We start from the raw sequence: 18,367 nt of genomic DNA, 5'->3' as shown, positions 1-18,367 counted from the left end.
GCAACTAGAGAAAGCCCTCGCACAGAAACAAAGACCCAACACAGCCAAAAATAAATTAATAAATAAGAAAAAAATCATTGGATAGACAAGGCATGAACTATTGGTAAACAGAATAATGGATGAAATAATGAGGCTGAAGGAAAAAAGCAAGACAAAAAAAGAGTACGTGGGCCTCCCTGGTGGCGCAAGTGGTTGAGAGTCCGCCTGCCGATGCAGGGGATACGGGTTCGTGCCCCGGTTTGGGAGGATCCCATATGCCGCGGAGCGGCTGGGCCCGTGAGCCATGGCTGCTGAGCCTGCGCGTCCGGAGCCTGCGCGTCCGGAGCCTGCGCGTCCGGAGCCTGTGCTCCGCAACGGGGGAGGCCACAACAGTGAGAGGCCCGCATACCGCAAAAAAAAAAAAAAAAAAAAAAAAAGAGTACGTGCTGTATGATTCTTTTTATTTAAAACTCTAGAAAAAGCAGACTAATCTATGTAAAAGATGGTTGGTTTCCAGAGGGTGGAGGGAGCATCAGGAGCCTAAGGACACTTTATCCATTATCTTGAGTATGATGATGGTTTCTCAAGTGTATACATGTAGTAGAACTTATTAAAGTGTATACTTTAAGTGTAATTTATCATACGTCAATTATACCTCAGTAAAGCTCCTTTTATTATTATTTTGGGGGGGGGTACGCGGGCCTCTCACTGTTATGGCCTCTCCCGTTGTGGAGCACAGGCTCCGGACGCTCAGGCTCAGCGGCCATGGCTCACGGGCCCAGCCGCTCCCCGGCATGTGGGATCTTCCCCAACCGGGGCATGAACCCATGTCCCCTGCATCAGCAGGTGGACTCTCAACCACCGCGCCACCAGGGAAGCCCAGTAAAGCTCCTTTAAAAAGAAAATAACCTAATAAGACTCTGCGCTTCCAGTGCAGGGGGCATGGGTTCAATCCCTGGGCAGGGAAGTTCCACATGCCGCGTGGTGCAGCCAAAAACAAAAACAAACAAACAAACAAACAAAACCTAAAAGCACAGGTACCTGTATCTTTGTTAGGCCAAGGAAGAATGAAGTCCTTTAACAGAAAGAAAAAGAAGGATATTGAAGTGGGGAGAAAATAGGAATAGGTTAAAGCTCAAATGAGTTGGGTTGCACCTCAGTGGATCTCAGTCAGCACTTTTCTGAGGTGAACTCATCAAACAGCCAGAAAATCCAGGCCCCCTGGAAGGAGAGGAACAAGCACATGTAGGACATTTGTGCCTGAGTTCTTTTAAATGTTATGTCACTAATCAAAGTGTGGTACAGGCATCACAACATCAGCAACACCTTGGAGCTCTTAGAAATGGAGACACTCAGACCCATCCTAGACCTACTAAATCATAGCCTGCATTTTAACAACATCCCAGGTGATTTGTATACACATTAAAGTTTGTGAAGCTGCTGACCCAAACTACACAACAATCCAGAAAGTAGGTCTTACTTTCTTTTACACATAAAGAGACAGTTTCAGAGAATTAAGATGCTTGTCCACGTTAGCTCTGAGCTATGATTCAAATGCTGGTCCATGGGATTCGAAAGGCCTCATAATGTCCACTTGACAACCACTTCTGAGAAAGGGTTCACGGGAAACCGTTCATTGGGTGGCTTGGATCAGGGCAATGATTAAAAGCATATGAGAAGGTGCAGAGAAGCAGGAACAAGTAACACAATGTATGGTAGTTTTTATTTAACTCACATTTGTTTTTGTCTGCCCACAAAAATAATATATGCATGTGGTAGAAAATTGGAACAACCAAAAAACTATAGGGAATTCCCTGGTGGTCCAGTGGTTAGGACTCCGAGCTTCCACTGCAGGGGCCCTGGGGTTTGATCCCTGGTTGGGGAACTAAGATCCCACAAGCTGCGCAGCGTGACCAAAATAAATAAATTAATTAAAAATAAATAAAAATAAATAAAAAAATAAGAAAAACTATAGAGAGGAAAATTAAAACCACAGTGACCCTCCAACCCAGAGAGAACTATCGTTAAATGGTTTAATTTAATGAGTCTGAAGGTGGTTGCCTGCTCAGAAGTCCATCCTGAAAGTATGTCTTTATGTGTGTAACTGAGTCACTTTGCTGTGCAGCAGAGATTGGCACAGCATTGTAAATCAACTATACTTCAATTAGAAAAATAGCATTAACAAAAAAGTCAATCTTGGTTAGATCTGTGTTGGGGCTGGCAATCCTCAGTCTTCTGTGTTAAATCCCATTGAATACAGCCAATGTCAGTTGAGTGCAGGCTTTGTGGCAAATGGATATACTGTAAGGATAAATCAGAAGATGCCAGACTGCCAACCAGGAGAATCCAATCTAGAGTTCAAATCGGCCCAATAATTAATTTATTAGCAGCCACCTAAGGTGTTCATGCCGCCTGAATTCTCAGATTTGTGCTGTTACAAATCAGGCAACAGACCCAAAGGAAATGGGACACAGAGGGGAGCTGTTTTGTTTCCTGATAGTTACGAAGTCAGACGCCATACAAAGGAGGGAAAAAACCTCACAAGATCCCGGGAAGGCAAGTACTCTTCACACTAATTGAGGGAGAGTATGTGGGAAGCCTAAAGTTGAGACAGGTGAAGTATCTCGTTGGTGAGGGGTATCTCTGCCTCACAGGCTTGTGTGTAACCACCACGCTCTTTCAATTGCCAGGGTGATTTTACTGGGAAAACCACACAGACTTGGTATAAAGTAAATCAAGTAGTACAGAACTATAAACAGTAGTAACTACAGTGTTTCAAGCACTTTTTTTTTTTTTTTTTTTTTTTTTGCGGTACGCGGGCCTCTCACTGTTGTGGCCTCTCCCGTTGCGGAGCACAGGCTCCGTACGCGCAGGCTCAGCGGCCGTGGCTCACAGGCCCAGCCGCTTCGCGGCACGTGGGATCTTCCCAGATGGGGGCACGAACCTGTGTCCCCTGCATCGGCAGGCGGACTCTCAACCACTGTGCCACCAGGGAAGCCCAAGCACTTTTTATTTTTAATTACAATTCTGATACGTGAATGTATGTCTGTTGCAAAAATACAGTCAGGGGTCTACTGAGTGAAAGTGAAAGTTGCCTTCCTGTGTCTCTTCCCATCTCACTGTCCTCTCCTCAGGAAACGTTGTTAAGCTTTATATGTTGTATATAGTTTAGAAGGTGAGGAATTTTAAAATTATAACTACAGAGACTGCTATTATTATGTGTTAAGAACTCAGTGCCCACTAAAAGCATAAAGGGAGTTAGAGGTAGCATCCGTCCTCAGCTTGGATGGAGAGAGGGTTAGGGAAATGCTGAAGCCAAGACCCCGTGACACTGTGGGGACAACAGGACAATCTCAGGAGCCACGGATTGGGCACTGTCCCTGGGGAATGCTACGCCCAGTGACTAAGTTACTGGCACAGCCTCCTTTCATGGGTGTTTTCCTCTCATAGGTCCTTGGGTTTGCATCTCAGAACCTACTTAAAACTGCAGAATTCCTACTTGGATTTTCTATCCTGCCTTGGATTCTATTCAGCACTATTAAAAATGAAGACTCTCCTTCAAATGCCCTTTTTCCCTTTTGGCAAATTCCTGTAAGCCTCGCCTTCGCACTTTCCACATTGCTTGGCTGACACTTGCCTCTGGCCAATTACAGTGTGTGGTCCTTTCTGGCTGTCCCCTGCTATGTTGAACCTGCATCAGATCCTTTCCTCTCTACTCTCTGGTGTCTTGGACCTTTCTAAACTCTTCTTCTAAAAGAGGACTGTGAAGAAACCAGTGCCTTGAGAGTTGAGTCGGTGAGGTGGGCTCTACCATCTCCCCGAAGAAGCCAGGCTATGAATGGTGGGGTGCGGCTCAGAGAGAATTCATTCAGCATTTATTGGGGACAAGGGAGATTCCACAAAATTTGGATCATTCTATAAATACTTACTGAACTTGCTTATTTCCATTTCATAATATATCATCGATACTATCCATGTCGTTATGTACAGAGCTGCCTACTTATCGTTAACAGTATTATACTTTTCTCCTTACCATACCTTGTGGTAGGGAGAGTAATGCCTCCCCCCCTCCCCACAAAAAAGATGTTCATAGCCTAATTCCTGGAACCTGTGACTATTGTACCTTATATGGCATAAAGGGCTTTGCAGGTGTGATTAAGGTTAGGGGCCTTGAGATGGGGAGATTATCAGAGATGATTGGGGTCAGCCCAGTGTAACCACATAGGACTTAACAGCAGAGAACTTTGGGACTTCCCTGGTGGTCCAGTGGTTAGGACTCTGAGCTTCCACTGCAGGGGGCACCAGTTTGACTCATGGTTGGGGAACTAGGATCCTGCGTGCCTCACTGAGTGGCAAAAAAAAAAAGCTGAGAACTTTCCTGACTGTGGTCGGAGGAAGATGTGACTACAGAAGTACGATCAGAGAGATGCAGCATGCTGGTTTTGCAGAGGAAGAAGGGACCATGAGTCAAGGAATGTAGGCAACTTCTAGAAGGTGGGAAAGGTAAGGACATGGAATCTCCCATAGTGTGCAGAAAGGAAAGCAGCCCTGCCTTAACTTTAAGCCCAGGAGACTTGTGTTGGACTTCTGACTTACAGAACTGTAGGATGATAAATTGTGTTGTTTTAATCCATCAGGTTTGTGGTATTTATAACAGCAGCAAGAAAAAAAGAAACAAACCCCATTTTTACTGCTCCAGAATCATACAGTTTTAGGCCTTGGTTGCCAGGAGCCTAGCTCAGTGTAAATATTTTCCTTTTCAATGTTGTCTTTACCAGTCGGTTAACCAGATCTGGCCACACAGCTCATTTTGGGTACTCTCGTGTGAGGGAGGGCTATCATCAGCTCAGCAGCTGAGGGGGAAGGAGTTCTGCTGTAGCCTGGCTTGGTCAGGAGCCTTGGTCCTCCCCCTCCTACCACTGCCCCGACTGAGCTGGGTCAGCCCCAGTGATGTGGGCCCAGCTGGCCCTGACATTTCTGGACTATTTCTCCGACACCACACACACAGTGGGCCAAACTACTCCTGCTGTACCTGCTGTTGCCAGTGCTGAGCAGGGAAGGAGAGTAAGAAGAGGAGCCCTCTAGTCGCCAGGACAAAAGTACCCCAAAGCTTTGGCTTCTTTCTTCTTAGCCTGGCCCCAGCTATCCACCAGGCCTCAGTGTTCACAGTAATCATTCAGGTTCTACAAACCTTTACTGTCACCTTGCTAGGTGCTGGGCACTGGGCTGGTCTGGGAAAAACTCTTTCTTCAAAGAATTCATGGACTCTGGTTTATATACCTTTAATAGACTATGATTCCAGGAAAGCAACCTGTTCCACATGGAGGGGTCAAAGAGCCTGTGAAAGACTTTGGAGCCAAGAAAAAGAATGTGGACTTAACCTTTAGACCGTGACGCTGGTGCCAGTGGAACTGGGGGTTTGTTTTTTTTTTTTTTCCTTGTGGTTTTCTTTTGAGTGTTTTTTGTTTGATATTTTAAAAAACTTTTCCACTTAGCTTAATTTTTTCCAATTATAAAATTAATATCCATTGTGAAAAGTTCACACAATATAGGTAAGAATAAAGATAAAAATTTAAATCACCTGTTAATCCTCCATCCAAAAATATCCACTGCTAATGAATTGATGTTTGTTCCCAGACTTTGTCTATTCATATACAGATAAAAGCATGGATATATATGTTTGGAAAGATGTAATCATTCTGCCCATATTTCTTTGCAACAGCTTTTTTATTTAATGATGTGTCATGGACAATATATCTCTTTCTATAATAAAAGATGTACATAGTTTTTTCATACGTTCATAGCCTTTCATTATATGAATATTCCATATTTTTATCCAATCCTGTATTGGGGATGTTTCCAGTTTTTTCTGTTATAACTCATCCTGCACACTATGAAACTGCCCTCTGGTCCATGAACTATTCAGTGGTCATGGTAGTGGTGTCAGCCATTCAGGTTTTATGCTAATCCATCTATTTGAAAGTAAGCAGAAAAGTAGAACTTACTCCAATCTATTTAACATTTTATAAGGGGGGCTGAAATGCAATAAACTGTCACAGTAGAGATTATTAATAGTCTTATAACCATGACAAAAGAGCTCTAACTTGCATTTTTAATGTAGAGAATTAGCTTCACTTTTAATTTTATTCAGAAGTTCTGTAAAGCCTGTGTGCTTCAGCTGAACACAGGATGTGGGCACAGAACCCAGAATCGCCGAGGGGCTAGATGAGGCACAGATGAGTCTCAGGTTTTGCTACCAGCAGTCCTGAGGTGCTTGTTTTTGTTGTTGTTTCCTTTTCTTTTTAGTCCTGAGCTTCTGAACCAGTTTTCCATTTACAGCAGCCAAGAAGATATGGGATTATCTGTGTAACTCATGCAAAAGTGTTTTTAACTTGAACATCTGGCGTCTACATTCTGAGTGTAGTACCCATGCGTGGGTAGCCAACTCAAGCTCACGGGACCCGGTGAAGGGCAAGCATCACCAGGTGAACCTTAGGGGTCCACAAGCACCCTGCCCTGAAGCACTGAGAACTTGGCTGCTCAGTAATTGCCTCAAGATCCACCCAGGGATTTCCTATCCAATTTAATGGAGCAAAGCTTAGGGATTGAAGAGAACAGAACCTCACAAAATTCCTATTAAGGGTGTAGAAAACAGGGACCCTCTTTTTAAATATCTGCTCCCCAATAGTGACCCTAATAAACTGTACTCACAACCATGGATGGTTAAAAATGCACTTTAATTCTCTTGCCCTTTCAAGGGTTTTCTTTCTCATGAGTTTGTGTTCTGACATTTCTACCAGGATGCAGTGGTTGGGGATGCTGGCCCTTTAACAGGGGAGCAGGGGAGGGGCTGGGAATCTATTTTTTTTTAAGAGGATGTATTTTGTTTTTTTTAATTTTATTTGTTTCTTGGCTACGATGGGTCTTGTTGCTGCGCGCGGGCTTTTATCTAGTTGCTGCGTGGCAATGTGCAAGCTTCTCATAGCGGTGGCTTCTTTTGTTGCAGAGCACGGGCTCTAGGCAGGCAGGCTTCAGTATTGCGGCGCATGGGCTCAGTAGTTGTGTCTCGTGGGCTCTAGGGCGCGTGGGCTTCAGTAGTTGTGGCACACAGGCTTCATTGCTCCACAGCATGTGGGAATCTTCCTGGACCAGGGATCGAACCTGTGGCCCCTGCGTTGGCAGGCGGATTCTTAACCAGTGGGCCATCAGGGAAGCCCTGATTTGCATTTTCCTAATGACTCATGTGTTGAACATGTTTTCAAGTGCTTATTGGCCATTTATATATGACTTTGGAGAAATGTCTACTTAAATCCTTTGTTTACTTTGTAATTGAGTTATTTGTTTTTATTGTTGAGTTCTAAGAGTTCTTTATATATTCTAGACCTTTCTGAGGTATATGATTTGTAAGTATTTTCTCCTCTTCTATGGGTTGTCTTTTCACCTTCTCGATGGTGTCCTATGAAACTCAAAAGTTTTTAAAAGTCAGTTTTTACCTTTTTCGGGTCACTTGTGCTTTTGGTGTCATGTCTAAGAAACCATTGCCTAATCTGAGATCATGGAGTTTTTTTTACAAGAGTTTTATAGTTTTAGCTCTCACATTTAGGCCTTTGATGGATTTTGATTATTTTTTGTGTATGGTATGACTAACAGACCCAACGTCATTCTTTTGCATGTGGATATTCCATTTTTCCAGCACCATTTGTTGAAAAACTTACCTTTATATACTACAGAATATCACTGTAGAACATTTGAGTAATAGAGGAAAAAAGGAAATTTGTCACTTATAAATCTATTACTCAAAGTGATCTTGTTTGCTATTAGGATTATTTCCTTATAGTTTTTTCTTAAATATTAATGTTAACAATCAGGTGTTATCTAGTTAATCTTATCAATTTTATAGGTAAGTAGTGTTATTATTTCCATTTTACAGATGAGGGAACACAGAGAGATTGGGAATTCTAATTCAGATGTACTTGGGCAGTAAGTGGTAGTGCCAGGATTTGAACCCAGGCAGTGTGACTGCAGAGCCTCTGCACTTATACAATGTGCAGGTGTGTGTGAGTTAAATTATTATTTTGTGGTATTACAGCATTGTTCTAGCCTTAGTCTCCCCCTACATACAAATGAGTGAATATGTATGATTTAATTGATAACAACAATAATAACAAAACACATACTCTTGTTCCCACCATCCAGGCAAGAACTCAGGTATCTCCAATATCTTTAAATGTGTGCCCCTCCTGTTGCATGTGTGTGCCCATCCCCATTCTATTCCCTTACCTTGCCAGCCTCAGAGTTAACTACCATTCTGAAACTTTCTACCATTCCCTGTTTTTCTTGATCTGACTTACTCCATATAAATATATACCCAAATAATGCTATTTAGTTTTGGCTACTGTTGAGTTTTGTATAAAATGGAATCACTGTATATAATTTGGGGGGACTTGTTGGGTTTTTCTTCACTCAACATTTTTTGTGATTCATCCATGTTAATTTTTATAACAACAATTCATTCAGTTTCACCCCTGCATAGCATTCCATTGTCTGAATGTATCTTTATCCAACTTTAGATTGTTTCCATTGTTTGCCGTTAAACAATGTTGCAGTAAAGTTTTTCTTTTAACAGATCTTTATTGGAGTATAATTACTTCACAATACTGTGTTAGTTTCCGTTGTACAACAAAGCAAATCAGCCATATGCATACACATTTTATACATCTATTGCAGCCCGTGTGCAAGAGTTTCTCTATGTTAGTAGTAGAATTGCTGGGTCACAGGGCATGTGCATCTTTAATTTTACTACATAATACTCTAGTTTTCCAAAGTTGTTTTATCAGTTTATGCTCTCAACAGCAATGTAATAAGTTCTCATTGGGGTATGTCTTTGCCAACACTTAGCATATCCAGATTTTTAAAACTTTTGCCTATCTGATGGTATGATGGGTTTTAATTTGCATTAATGTTAAACAACATATATATATGGTGTGGAGCTTTTTGTAAAATGACTGTTCAAGTCTTTTGCCTGTTTTTCTCTTGGGGTGTTGCCTTTTTCTTAGTGGTTTGTAGTGTTTGATATACTCTAGATACCAATCTTTGTTGTAGGTATGGTGAATATATTCAGATCTGTGGCTTGACTTTTTACTTTTTTTGTGGGGTCTCTAATTTTAATGTAGTTCTAAATTTTAATGAGATTAATCAATCAGTCTTTTGCTATATGCATGTAATTTGTGACTTCTATGTTGAGGTCATAAAAATGGTTTTATATTTTTTTCCTATGTTTAAAATTTTTGAATCTTGCATCTAAATCCTTTTCCGATGCAACTTACATTTGTTCATAGTGTGAGGTAGGGACCTATTTTCCCCCCCACATATTGAGAACCATTTGTCTCAGCACTTTTTTTTTTTTTTTCAGAAGTCCTTCCTTTTACCATTGATCTGAAATGTCTTGTATGTCAGGTTTCCATAGATGCATGAGTTTGTTTCTGGTCTCTTTTCTATTCCATTGGTCTTTGTCCATCCCTGGGCCAATTCCATTCTGTTTTAATTATAAATCTCTCACTTTATTATTCTTCAGGTGTGTCTTTGTCTTTCTTCCTCCATTAACCCTCTTCCATATTTTAGGAACAGTTTGTCAAGTTTCATGAAAAGCTATTAAAATTTTGTTAATAATTACATTAAGTCTATATATCAAGTTGGGTAGAAGTGATATCTTTAGGATATTTAATCTTCCTATCCATAAACATTCTCTCCCCATTTTTTTAAGTCTTCATTAATTTCCTCCAATAACACAATTCCTACAATTTTTCCATTAAGAGCTTCCATTAACATCTTTTGTTAGCTTTATATTGGTGTATGCATTTATATTTAAACACTGTATATATTTAAATTTGTGTGTATTTAAATTTAAATACTATTACTTGAACATATATAGCATATATATTTATATATACTTAAGTACTACGTATATTGCTATTATAAATTAAATATTTTTAATTTACATTTTGTTACCAGTATAAATGCATTTAACTTTTATGTTGATTTTTCTGTCCAGCAAATTTGTTAAATTCTCTTATTAATCCTAATAATTCATCTTTTATACCTTATTGACATTTCTATATAATCTATATATAACATCAAAATAATATAATTTTGTTTCTTCTCTTCAAATCCTTATTCATTTTACTTTTTTTCCTTAATTTGCTGCTGGGACCTCTAGTATAATATCACTCAGAAGTAGCATTGGGCCTCCTTATCTTATCTCTGATTTTACCTGTAAAATACCGATATCTCTCTATTAATGTGTGTATGTGTCTGTTTATGTGTGTTAAGAAAACCTTATAAGTCTAAGTAAATTAGCCTGTTTTTCCTCCAGCTATGAGTTTTTTATCATAAACTCACTGAGTATTGAAATTTAATTGAACACTTATTCTGAATCTTTGAAATAAGCATATAAATCATCTCCTTTAATCTGTTACTGTAATAAACCACATTAATCAATTTTATGATTTTTAATGTGAAATATAACATTCCTTTAAAATGTACAGCATATATGTACATTTATCAAAAAATTACAAAGCAAAACCTCTTGTAACCACCATCCATGTCAAGAAATAAAACATTACTAGCACTCCATAAACTCCTGTGCCCTCTACTAGTTAGATATTAAATATTCAGTTTATGTGCTTATTTACGTTGATTTATTTTTACACAGAACTGATACATTTCCTTTGCTCTTCCTTTCTGCTCACATTTTAGGCCTTCTCTCTGCCTGAAGTGCATCATTTAGAATCTCCTTTAGTGAGGATCTAAAGGGTACTGAAATCTGACTTTTTATCTAAGGATGTTTACTTTGCTGTAATTTTTTAAAAGATATTTTTGTTGTGTATGGAATTCTAGGTAGGCAGTTGTTTTACTACATTCATGATTACTTTCTGCTATGTTCTGGATCCCACTGACATTGAGAAGTCAGCTGTTGTTCCTTTGAGAAGCTGAACACAATGTTTTACCATTGTTTTAATTAGTGAAACAAACAAAATAGGCACAACCAAGTCTCTCTCTAACAGATATAAGAGGTAAATATGAATTTTATATGGCAAAATGTTTTATCCACTATAACAAATTTCCATAATTCTGAAAATTATCTTTCAAAATTTTTCCAAAATTCTAAGAAAAATTACAAATTGGAGGTTTACTCTAAACATACATACTATCTTATTATCCAGTTTTGTATGCAGAAGAGACTGAAGAGTTCAGATTTGACCAAGATGTTGATGTTAAACCTGAAATTCTGTCTTCCCCACCTCTAGGCTGCCAGAGCCCCCACTATAGCTACCTGCCAAGACAGGTCAAACATGGAGACGTAGCACCCTAGGTAGAATTATAAGAAGATGATATTTGTGGTAACATCAATACAACTTCTGATTTATATGCATAAAGCATAAAAACATATCAGCATTAAAAAGCAAGACAACAATAACTAAATCACTTTGCTATACAGCAGAAGTTCACAACATTATAAATCAACTATACTTCAATAAAATAAATTTAAAAAAAGAAAAGAAAAAAGAAAATAAAAAGCAAGACAACAGAATCTGGAATTAGTCCAATCCAAATGAGGCATCTTCAAACCTGAAAAAAAGAAAAAAAGGAATATTAGAAAATACATTTATTTTATTTGGATTACAGATAGCACCACTAAACTTATCTAACTTGTGCTGTATAAATCACTGTTGGTAAAAGTAGTAGGTGCAGGTGACTTTCCAGATCCATTAAAAGAGCATATCCTACTAGTTTATCCCACTGGTTCCCCCACAACCTTAGAGGAAAGAATGCTGGTACTATAGTTCAGATCCTGGCTCTACCATTTAGTAACTGTGTGACTCTGGGCAGGTCACCCAAACTCTCTCATGCTCTCGAAAATTACCTTCCCTGTCCTACAGTGTAACAGGAAATTTGAATAGGTTTTCAGTGCCAAGATACCCCGTGGAGTAAAATTTCCCAGAAAAGCTGGATTATCTGCCTCTGGCCTCCAACTGAAGATGCAGAGAAGTCCAATTACTCCCTGTTTCATGCTCCTACAGATACTTGCAAGATACGTCTGTTATAGTAGCTTTACCTTAGGTTACAACAATCTGTTTCCATTTCTTTCTTCTATTGGACTGGGAGCTTTTAGAGGCAACCACAGTGCCCACACACTTAGGAATGGTGCGTCTACAGAACTATGTCACTCTTCCCTTCTGGCTAAATAACAAAGCAACTGCCATGCAAAGGAAGGGACGGTTCACTTTTGAAGGCCCAGAGATGCCCAAGGCAGAAACGGCAGAAGAAAGAGCAAACCCTTGCAGGTGCTGTGGGTAACCGCTGCCTCTGTCCTGTCACAGCACACCTGCAGCTCTTCTGTCCTCCCTTTAGAGGGTCAGTGATGCTGGCAGAGCCACACCCAGGGTCACATGCCTTCCTCATGCCACCCCACAGAAGAAGGGAATGTGACCCCATGGGGTTCTTCTCTGCCTGCTAAATTGCTACCCTGATGAATGTCCTCCAGACAGTGAGGGTTATCATATTAGAGCTGTCTATAACAGTCCCCAGGATAGTGACATTATTATTATTGTTATTATTTATTATTATTATTATTTTTTGCGGTACACGGGCCTCTCAGTGTTGTGGCCTCTCCCGTTGCGGAGCACAGGCTCCAGACGCACAGGCTCAGCGGCCACGGCTCACGGGCCTAGTCGCTCCACGGCATGTGGGATCTTCCCGGACGGGGGCACAAACCCTTGTCCCCTGCATCGGTAGGCGGACTCCCAACCACTGCGCCACCAGGGAAGCCCTGGGATAGAGACATTAAAAAAAAGATTTTCTGGGGCTTCCCTAGTGCCGCAGTGGTTAAGAATCCGCCTGCCAATGCAGGGGACACGGGTTCAAGCCCTGGTCCGGGAAGATCCCACATGCTGCGCAGCAACTAAACCCATGCACCACAACTGCTGAGCCTGTGCTCTAGAGCCCACAAGCCACAACTACTGAGCCCACATGCCACAACTACTGAAGCCCGTGCGCCTAGGCCCGTGCTCCGCAACAAGAGAAGCCACCACAATAAGAAGCCAGCCCACCACAACAAAGAGTAGCCCCCACTCGCTGCAACTAGAGAAAGCCCGTGCGCAGCAACAAACACCCAAAACAGCCAAAAATAAATAAATAACTTGATAAAAGAAAGATTTTCTTAAGATTAGAAACCCACCTCCATGATGCTGGTTAGTGGTCTCGATCTACAGAAAAGAAAATGGAGAAAGAAAAAGAGAAACAGTTAAGTTTCACTTTTGAAATACTATGTACTAACAAATGTCTAAAACTGTTATAAATAAAGCTGGCAGAAGAGCCCACTGTCCGTCACCGTGAGTGCCTTGTTAAGAAATACCCAGCAGGTACCCACCTTGCCTACTAGCCTTAGATCCCAAGCCAGCCAGAGAACTGCAGGAGTCTAGGATTGGAGGGCACCACCACAGCAGGGCTTACAGACAAGACCGGTGCCTTCCTGAGACTCTCCTTGGTCCTGAGTATCCCTGAGGCTATCAGGAAGGCCCAAGGAAGCCAGTAGGGAAGAACCATTGGGAGTGCCTGTGCACTTGTGGAAGTGCTGCTACTGCTCCCTGCTCTCACTACAGGGAAACCACTGTCTCAGTGACCACGCTGTGCAGAGATCTCTCAGCAGGTGCCACTAATCAGAGCTTTAATAACATTCCCTGATAATCCCAGTATGCAGATGTTTTTATATCAAGGCAGCTTTATGCTGTGGCTATGTTCAGATACAACTGTCAGCAGCTAAGGAAGGAACTTGAAAACTTACCCCACTTAACTGTCTTGGGCTCTGTGAGAGTAACGTGTTTCACGCGGCAGCAATACTCATCCACTCCGTTGGGAGTGAACTCAGCGTGGACCAGAAGGTAGAAAGACCAGTCCTTGCTGAAAGACAGGTCTGATTGCTCCACTTTCATCTTCTTCCCATTCTTCAGCAAATCAATCTCAATCTGGGGTGGATGGAACCCAGACACATAGCAGTTCAGGTAATTTGGTTTTCCATTCTCTGCGGGGTGTCGTGAGTAAACCTGAACCTTCGGAGGACCTGAGGAGCAGCAGGGGAAGACAGATGAAATTGCAGAGTATTTCAATTGGGGCTACCTTGGTCTAAAGCTAGATCAGGCCCCAAGTGTTTATATTTGATCCCCCTTTTCTCCCAATTCCATTTCCCCTCATGCCAAATGAGCTTCCATTTTTCCAAAAGGCAGCCTCCATTTTCTGGGATAAACCATGACTTAATATCTTTCCCACATAATTCCCCTACACATGCCTTTCAGGCTTTTTCTAGCAGATTTCTCCTAACATCTTCTTCTGTCAGTGGAGATTGTGCTGTATCTTTAATAATCTCTCTGTGGAGAATCTCAAGAACTTTTCATGGCTCCTCCGCACCCACAGAATTCCTTATCATTCAAGAGTCTACATGATTTGGCTGTAATCTACTTATCAAGTTTCGTTTCTCACTTCACACTCCCTCCATATTAGCCACATCAAAAATTCCCGTTATTGTACACTGTTTCAACCCAGTCAGTTTTTTTCCCCTATGTTTACTCCTTTTTGTTTTGCCTCCTGCCTAGATCCAGACCGATCAGACTTCTCAATATGTGCCTAGTACAGTGCCTAGCACACAGCAATTGCTCTGTAAGTGGCAGGTGTAATTATTGTTACCTCCTTGCTCAGGTTCCTAACAGAGTCAACCCAAAGTATATTTCTACAAAACACAACCTCTTCATCGTTTCCAGAGTTTATATGACAAATCTCTATCTGAATGTATATCTGATTTCATGAGCTAGAAAACAAAGAAACAAAACTGAAACACCTACAGGAGCTGGCAAATACCTTAAATGAAGTAGTTGGGCTGGGTAAGAACAACACGGAAGGGTGAGGACTATGGCAAATGGGAGAGAACATACTCTCCATTAGGACCAGGTGGAGTAATGCATGTGACAGTGGAATTTCTATTTTTAATTAGCATGCTCAAGTGATTGCCATAATCTGCCAGGTTGGGAATATTGCATAATGCTACAGAATAGTGGCTTCCAAAATGGGATGCATGTCTAGACCCTCCATGGGGATGTGTAAAAAAAATATTATAAACTCTATTTCTATATTTTTCTTCCAAAGTGAAGTGTTACTGCTACTGAATATATAGACTGATATAAATATATGTATATAACCACTTAAATACAAATACACTCAGGGTACAAGATTATAAAGTTCAGCTCATCCTCCATGTCCGGTGGTAGAGAGAAGGTGGAGTACCACATCACTCTGACCAGATGTATCTGTCTAGAAATGTCCCATCATCAAAGAAAAGGTCCCTAGGCCCACCAAGAGCTAGACTGGACATACCATGAAGCCCTGATATTTTTTCATAGTTCAAAGTGAAGATAATTCAGAAACCTCTTTGCATTTGAGCTTCTAATAATTAGAACATGTAGGTGCTAGAGTAGTGAGAGCACAGGTTCATCCCACCTGGAATTCTCTCTTTGAGGGAGCTAGGCAGTTTGTGGGGTTTTTTTTTTGAAGAATATCACAATAGTGGCTTCTAAGAGGAGGAGGTGTATCAGAAGGCCTGGGTTTGAATCTGTCCTCAACCACTTACTGGCTCAGGTTTTTGGGGAGAGTTATTTGAGTTTCTGTAGTTTAAGTGAAAAATTATCTACACCCAGAGTGAAGTAAAACCCACATAGGGGAAAGAGCAGAAAACAGATCCCCCAGAGGGAATCACAATTACATGTTTCTTGTATACGTTCCAGAAATGGCCTTGTATATCTTGCAGGCATGTATTACTTAGGAAATTTTCAAATGCAGAGAGTTTTTAATGTCGGCTTGCTATTTTTCTACAGCTATATGCCACCACAAATATCAATAATAGTGATAATACACACGTTATGCTTCTTTTCTAAATAAATTTTAAACTAACTTCCTTTTTCTCATGAACAACAACAAACAAACACACACACACACACAAAACCCGCTTCACAGAGCCTTTTGTGAGAGAGAAAAATCTGAGGATCTGGTATATTGCAGGGTCTTTAGGACGTACTCAGTCAGTATCCATGGTGTTCCTGACAGACAGCTTCGGTAAGCATGTTAATTACTCTGATCCCTAGTTTTACAACCTTTCTGAATGATAAACCTTCCCTTACTCAAAACTGAAAGTAGAGACTCAGTTCATCTCGGAAAGAACCAGGCAAGGAGCCAAAGGAGGAACCCTCTGTGAAGAAAGGCAACAGGGGCCCATGTCCCCCCAGCTTGCTCCCGAGACTCTCATCCCAGAAGGCTGTGAAAAACGCACGGATTACAGGCAAAGGGCTCACGACTCGCCAAATACTCTGGTCAGGCTCTACTGTCTGCCATTAATACCCTGCGTGATTAAGTTACTTCAGCTCTTCGAGCCTCCCTTTCCTCATCTATGACAAGCTGATGATAAAGCCATCCAGTTTACATCGTAGACGCATTTCACAATTAAATGACATACAGCACATAGCGCAAGTCAGTGAGCCGCCAACGGGTAGCTCTATGATTATTATTAAGAGCGACAGGTAGCGGGAACAAGAGAATGAACGACGTGAAGCGGTATGTAAACACCTCAGGACATTCCACAAGAGTCGCGTGCAACTTCCTCGCCGTGGTTTGGTCGTCGCGTATTTGGGGAAAGTGCAGAGCGGCGGCTGAACCTGGCGGGCGCCTGGAGGAAGCTCGAGGCCCTCGGGCTCCCAGCGGACGGATACACCCTGGCGGCGACTCCCCCAAAGCCCACGCGTGGTCTCCACCCATTCGCTGCCCCAAACCCAGCCCTTTGGGACCCGCCAGCCCGCCCTCTGTTCCCGCTGCGCGGGGGGAGCCAAAGGCCCCGCGGAAGAGAACCCCTCCCCCACCTCGGTCGCTCTGTCCCAACCCACCCGGTGCCGGCGTGCCAGAGGTCCCCTCCCCCCATACCGGAGATTTGAAGCCGGCGTCCTGGGCTCGCACCCCCTCCCCACTCCCCACCCCCCACCCCCCACCGCCTCCACAGCCCGAGAGAAAGCCGCGTACTACTCCACCGAGCCGGCAAGGAAAACTTGGGAGCGGGACCGGGGCGTACGCGGTTAGTGCCTAGTGGCTGCGAGCGGGACAGGGACGGGCTGGTGGAAGAGGGAAAAGGAGGAGGGGACACTCACGCGGGACGGCGTTCAGGCCAGACAGCGAGAGCAGCCCAAGCAGGACCAAGGTCACGAAGGGAGCCATCGCTTACAGGAGCAGCCCGGGTGGCGAAGTGACGGCCCGGTCCCGCGCCCGCACTTATAGTCCACGCCAGGCCACCAATCAGAACCCTGCCCGCCGGGCCGTCACCGGTCTCCTAGCGAGCGAGGCCCGGGCAGGTTAGAAAGAGGGACTTGCCGGTTTTCAGTTTCATTTTCTGACATGTCTCGTGATGCTTAGGAAGGCAGGGTTGAACCGGGTGGATTCGCTGTCTGTACATCGGCGCCCTCTTATCAGGGGTGCGCGCCCAAGCTTGGGGCGCGGGCCGCCCCCCTGAGAACTTCAGTGTGGAGGAAGCTTCGCTTTTCGGAACAGCACCAGAAACGCTAAGGCACTTGCTCCCCAAGCATACCCCAGCGAGTTAGGAGCCTAGAACCTTGTTTTCGATCGGGAAAACTGAAGCCCAGAAAAATTAATAAGAGTAAGGACAGAGATTGAATGGTAGTGGGCAGAATCAGAACTTGGGTTCACAATTAGAGCCCGGAAATACGCTGTAGGGCTTCTGGATTCTTTGGGCGAGAAAAGTCGTCCAGAAACCTCGAGGCCTCATGAGGACAGCTCAGAGTGATAATACACACATTATGCTTCTTTTCTAAATAAATTTTAAACTAACTTCCTTTTTCTCATGAACAACAACAAGCAAACAAACACACACACACACACACAAAACCCGCTTCACAGAGCCTTTTGTGAGAGAGAAAAATCTGAGGGTCTGGTATATTGCAGGGTATTTAGAACATACTCAGTCAGTATCCATGGTGTCCCTGACAGACAGCTTGTGTAAGCATGCTGATTACTCTTATCCCTAGTTTTACAACCTTTCTGAATGAAAACCTTCGCTTACTCAAAACTGAAAGTAGAGACTCAGTTCATCTTGGAAAGAACCAGGCAAGGAGCCAAAGGAGTCGCCGCCAGGGTGTATCAGTCCGCTGGGAGCCCGAGGGCCTCGAGCTTCCTCCAGGCGCCCGCCAGGTTCAGCTGCCGCTCTGCACTTTCCCCAAATACGCGACGACCAAACCACGGCGAGGAAGTTGCACGCGACTCTTGTGGAATGTCCTGAGGTGTTTAC

General features: G+C 42.7%; 1 protein-coding gene across 1 annotated transcript; it reads right to left on the bottom strand.

The window, feature by feature from the left end:
• Positions 1 to 10,472: 10,472 nt before the first annotated feature.
• LOC132488508 (beta-2-microglobulin-like) lies at positions 10,473 to 17,325 on the bottom strand. The gene is made up of 4 exons (XM_060096768.1): positions 17,217 to 17,325; positions 13,823 to 14,098; positions 13,217 to 13,244; positions 10,473 to 11,607 (listed from the first exon to the last, which is right to left on the bottom strand). The coding sequence occupies exons 1-3, from the start codon at positions 17,281 to 17,283 to the stop codon at positions 13,231 to 13,233; spliced, it is 357 nt and encodes a 118-aa protein (XP_059952751.1). The 5' UTR covers positions 17,284 to 17,325; the 3' UTR covers positions 10,473 to 11,607; positions 13,217 to 13,230.
• Positions 17,326 to 18,367: the final 1,042 nt, after the last annotated feature.

The sequence above is a fragment of the Mesoplodon densirostris genome, chromosome 4 (assembly GCF_025265405.1).
Source record: "Mesoplodon densirostris isolate mMesDen1 chromosome 4, mMesDen1 primary haplotype, whole genome shotgun sequence".
NCBI lineage: Eukaryota > Metazoa > Chordata > Mammalia > Artiodactyla > Ziphiidae > Mesoplodon > Mesoplodon densirostris.
The sequence above is the reverse complement of the archived record's forward strand: the minus strand, read 5'-3'. Positions and strand labels throughout refer to the sequence as shown.

Bases quoted from the DNA above. Each gene is read 5' to 3' on its own strand.
- LOC132488508 (XM_060096768.1), bottom strand. From the start codon at position 17,283: ATGGCTCCCTTCGTGACCTTGGTCCTGCTTGGGCTGCTCTCGCTGTCT. The intron at 14,099-17,216 runs GTGAGTGTCCCC...GCTGCTCCTCAG, and splicing joins TGGCCTGAACGCCGTCCCGC to GTCCTCCGAAGGTTCAGGTT.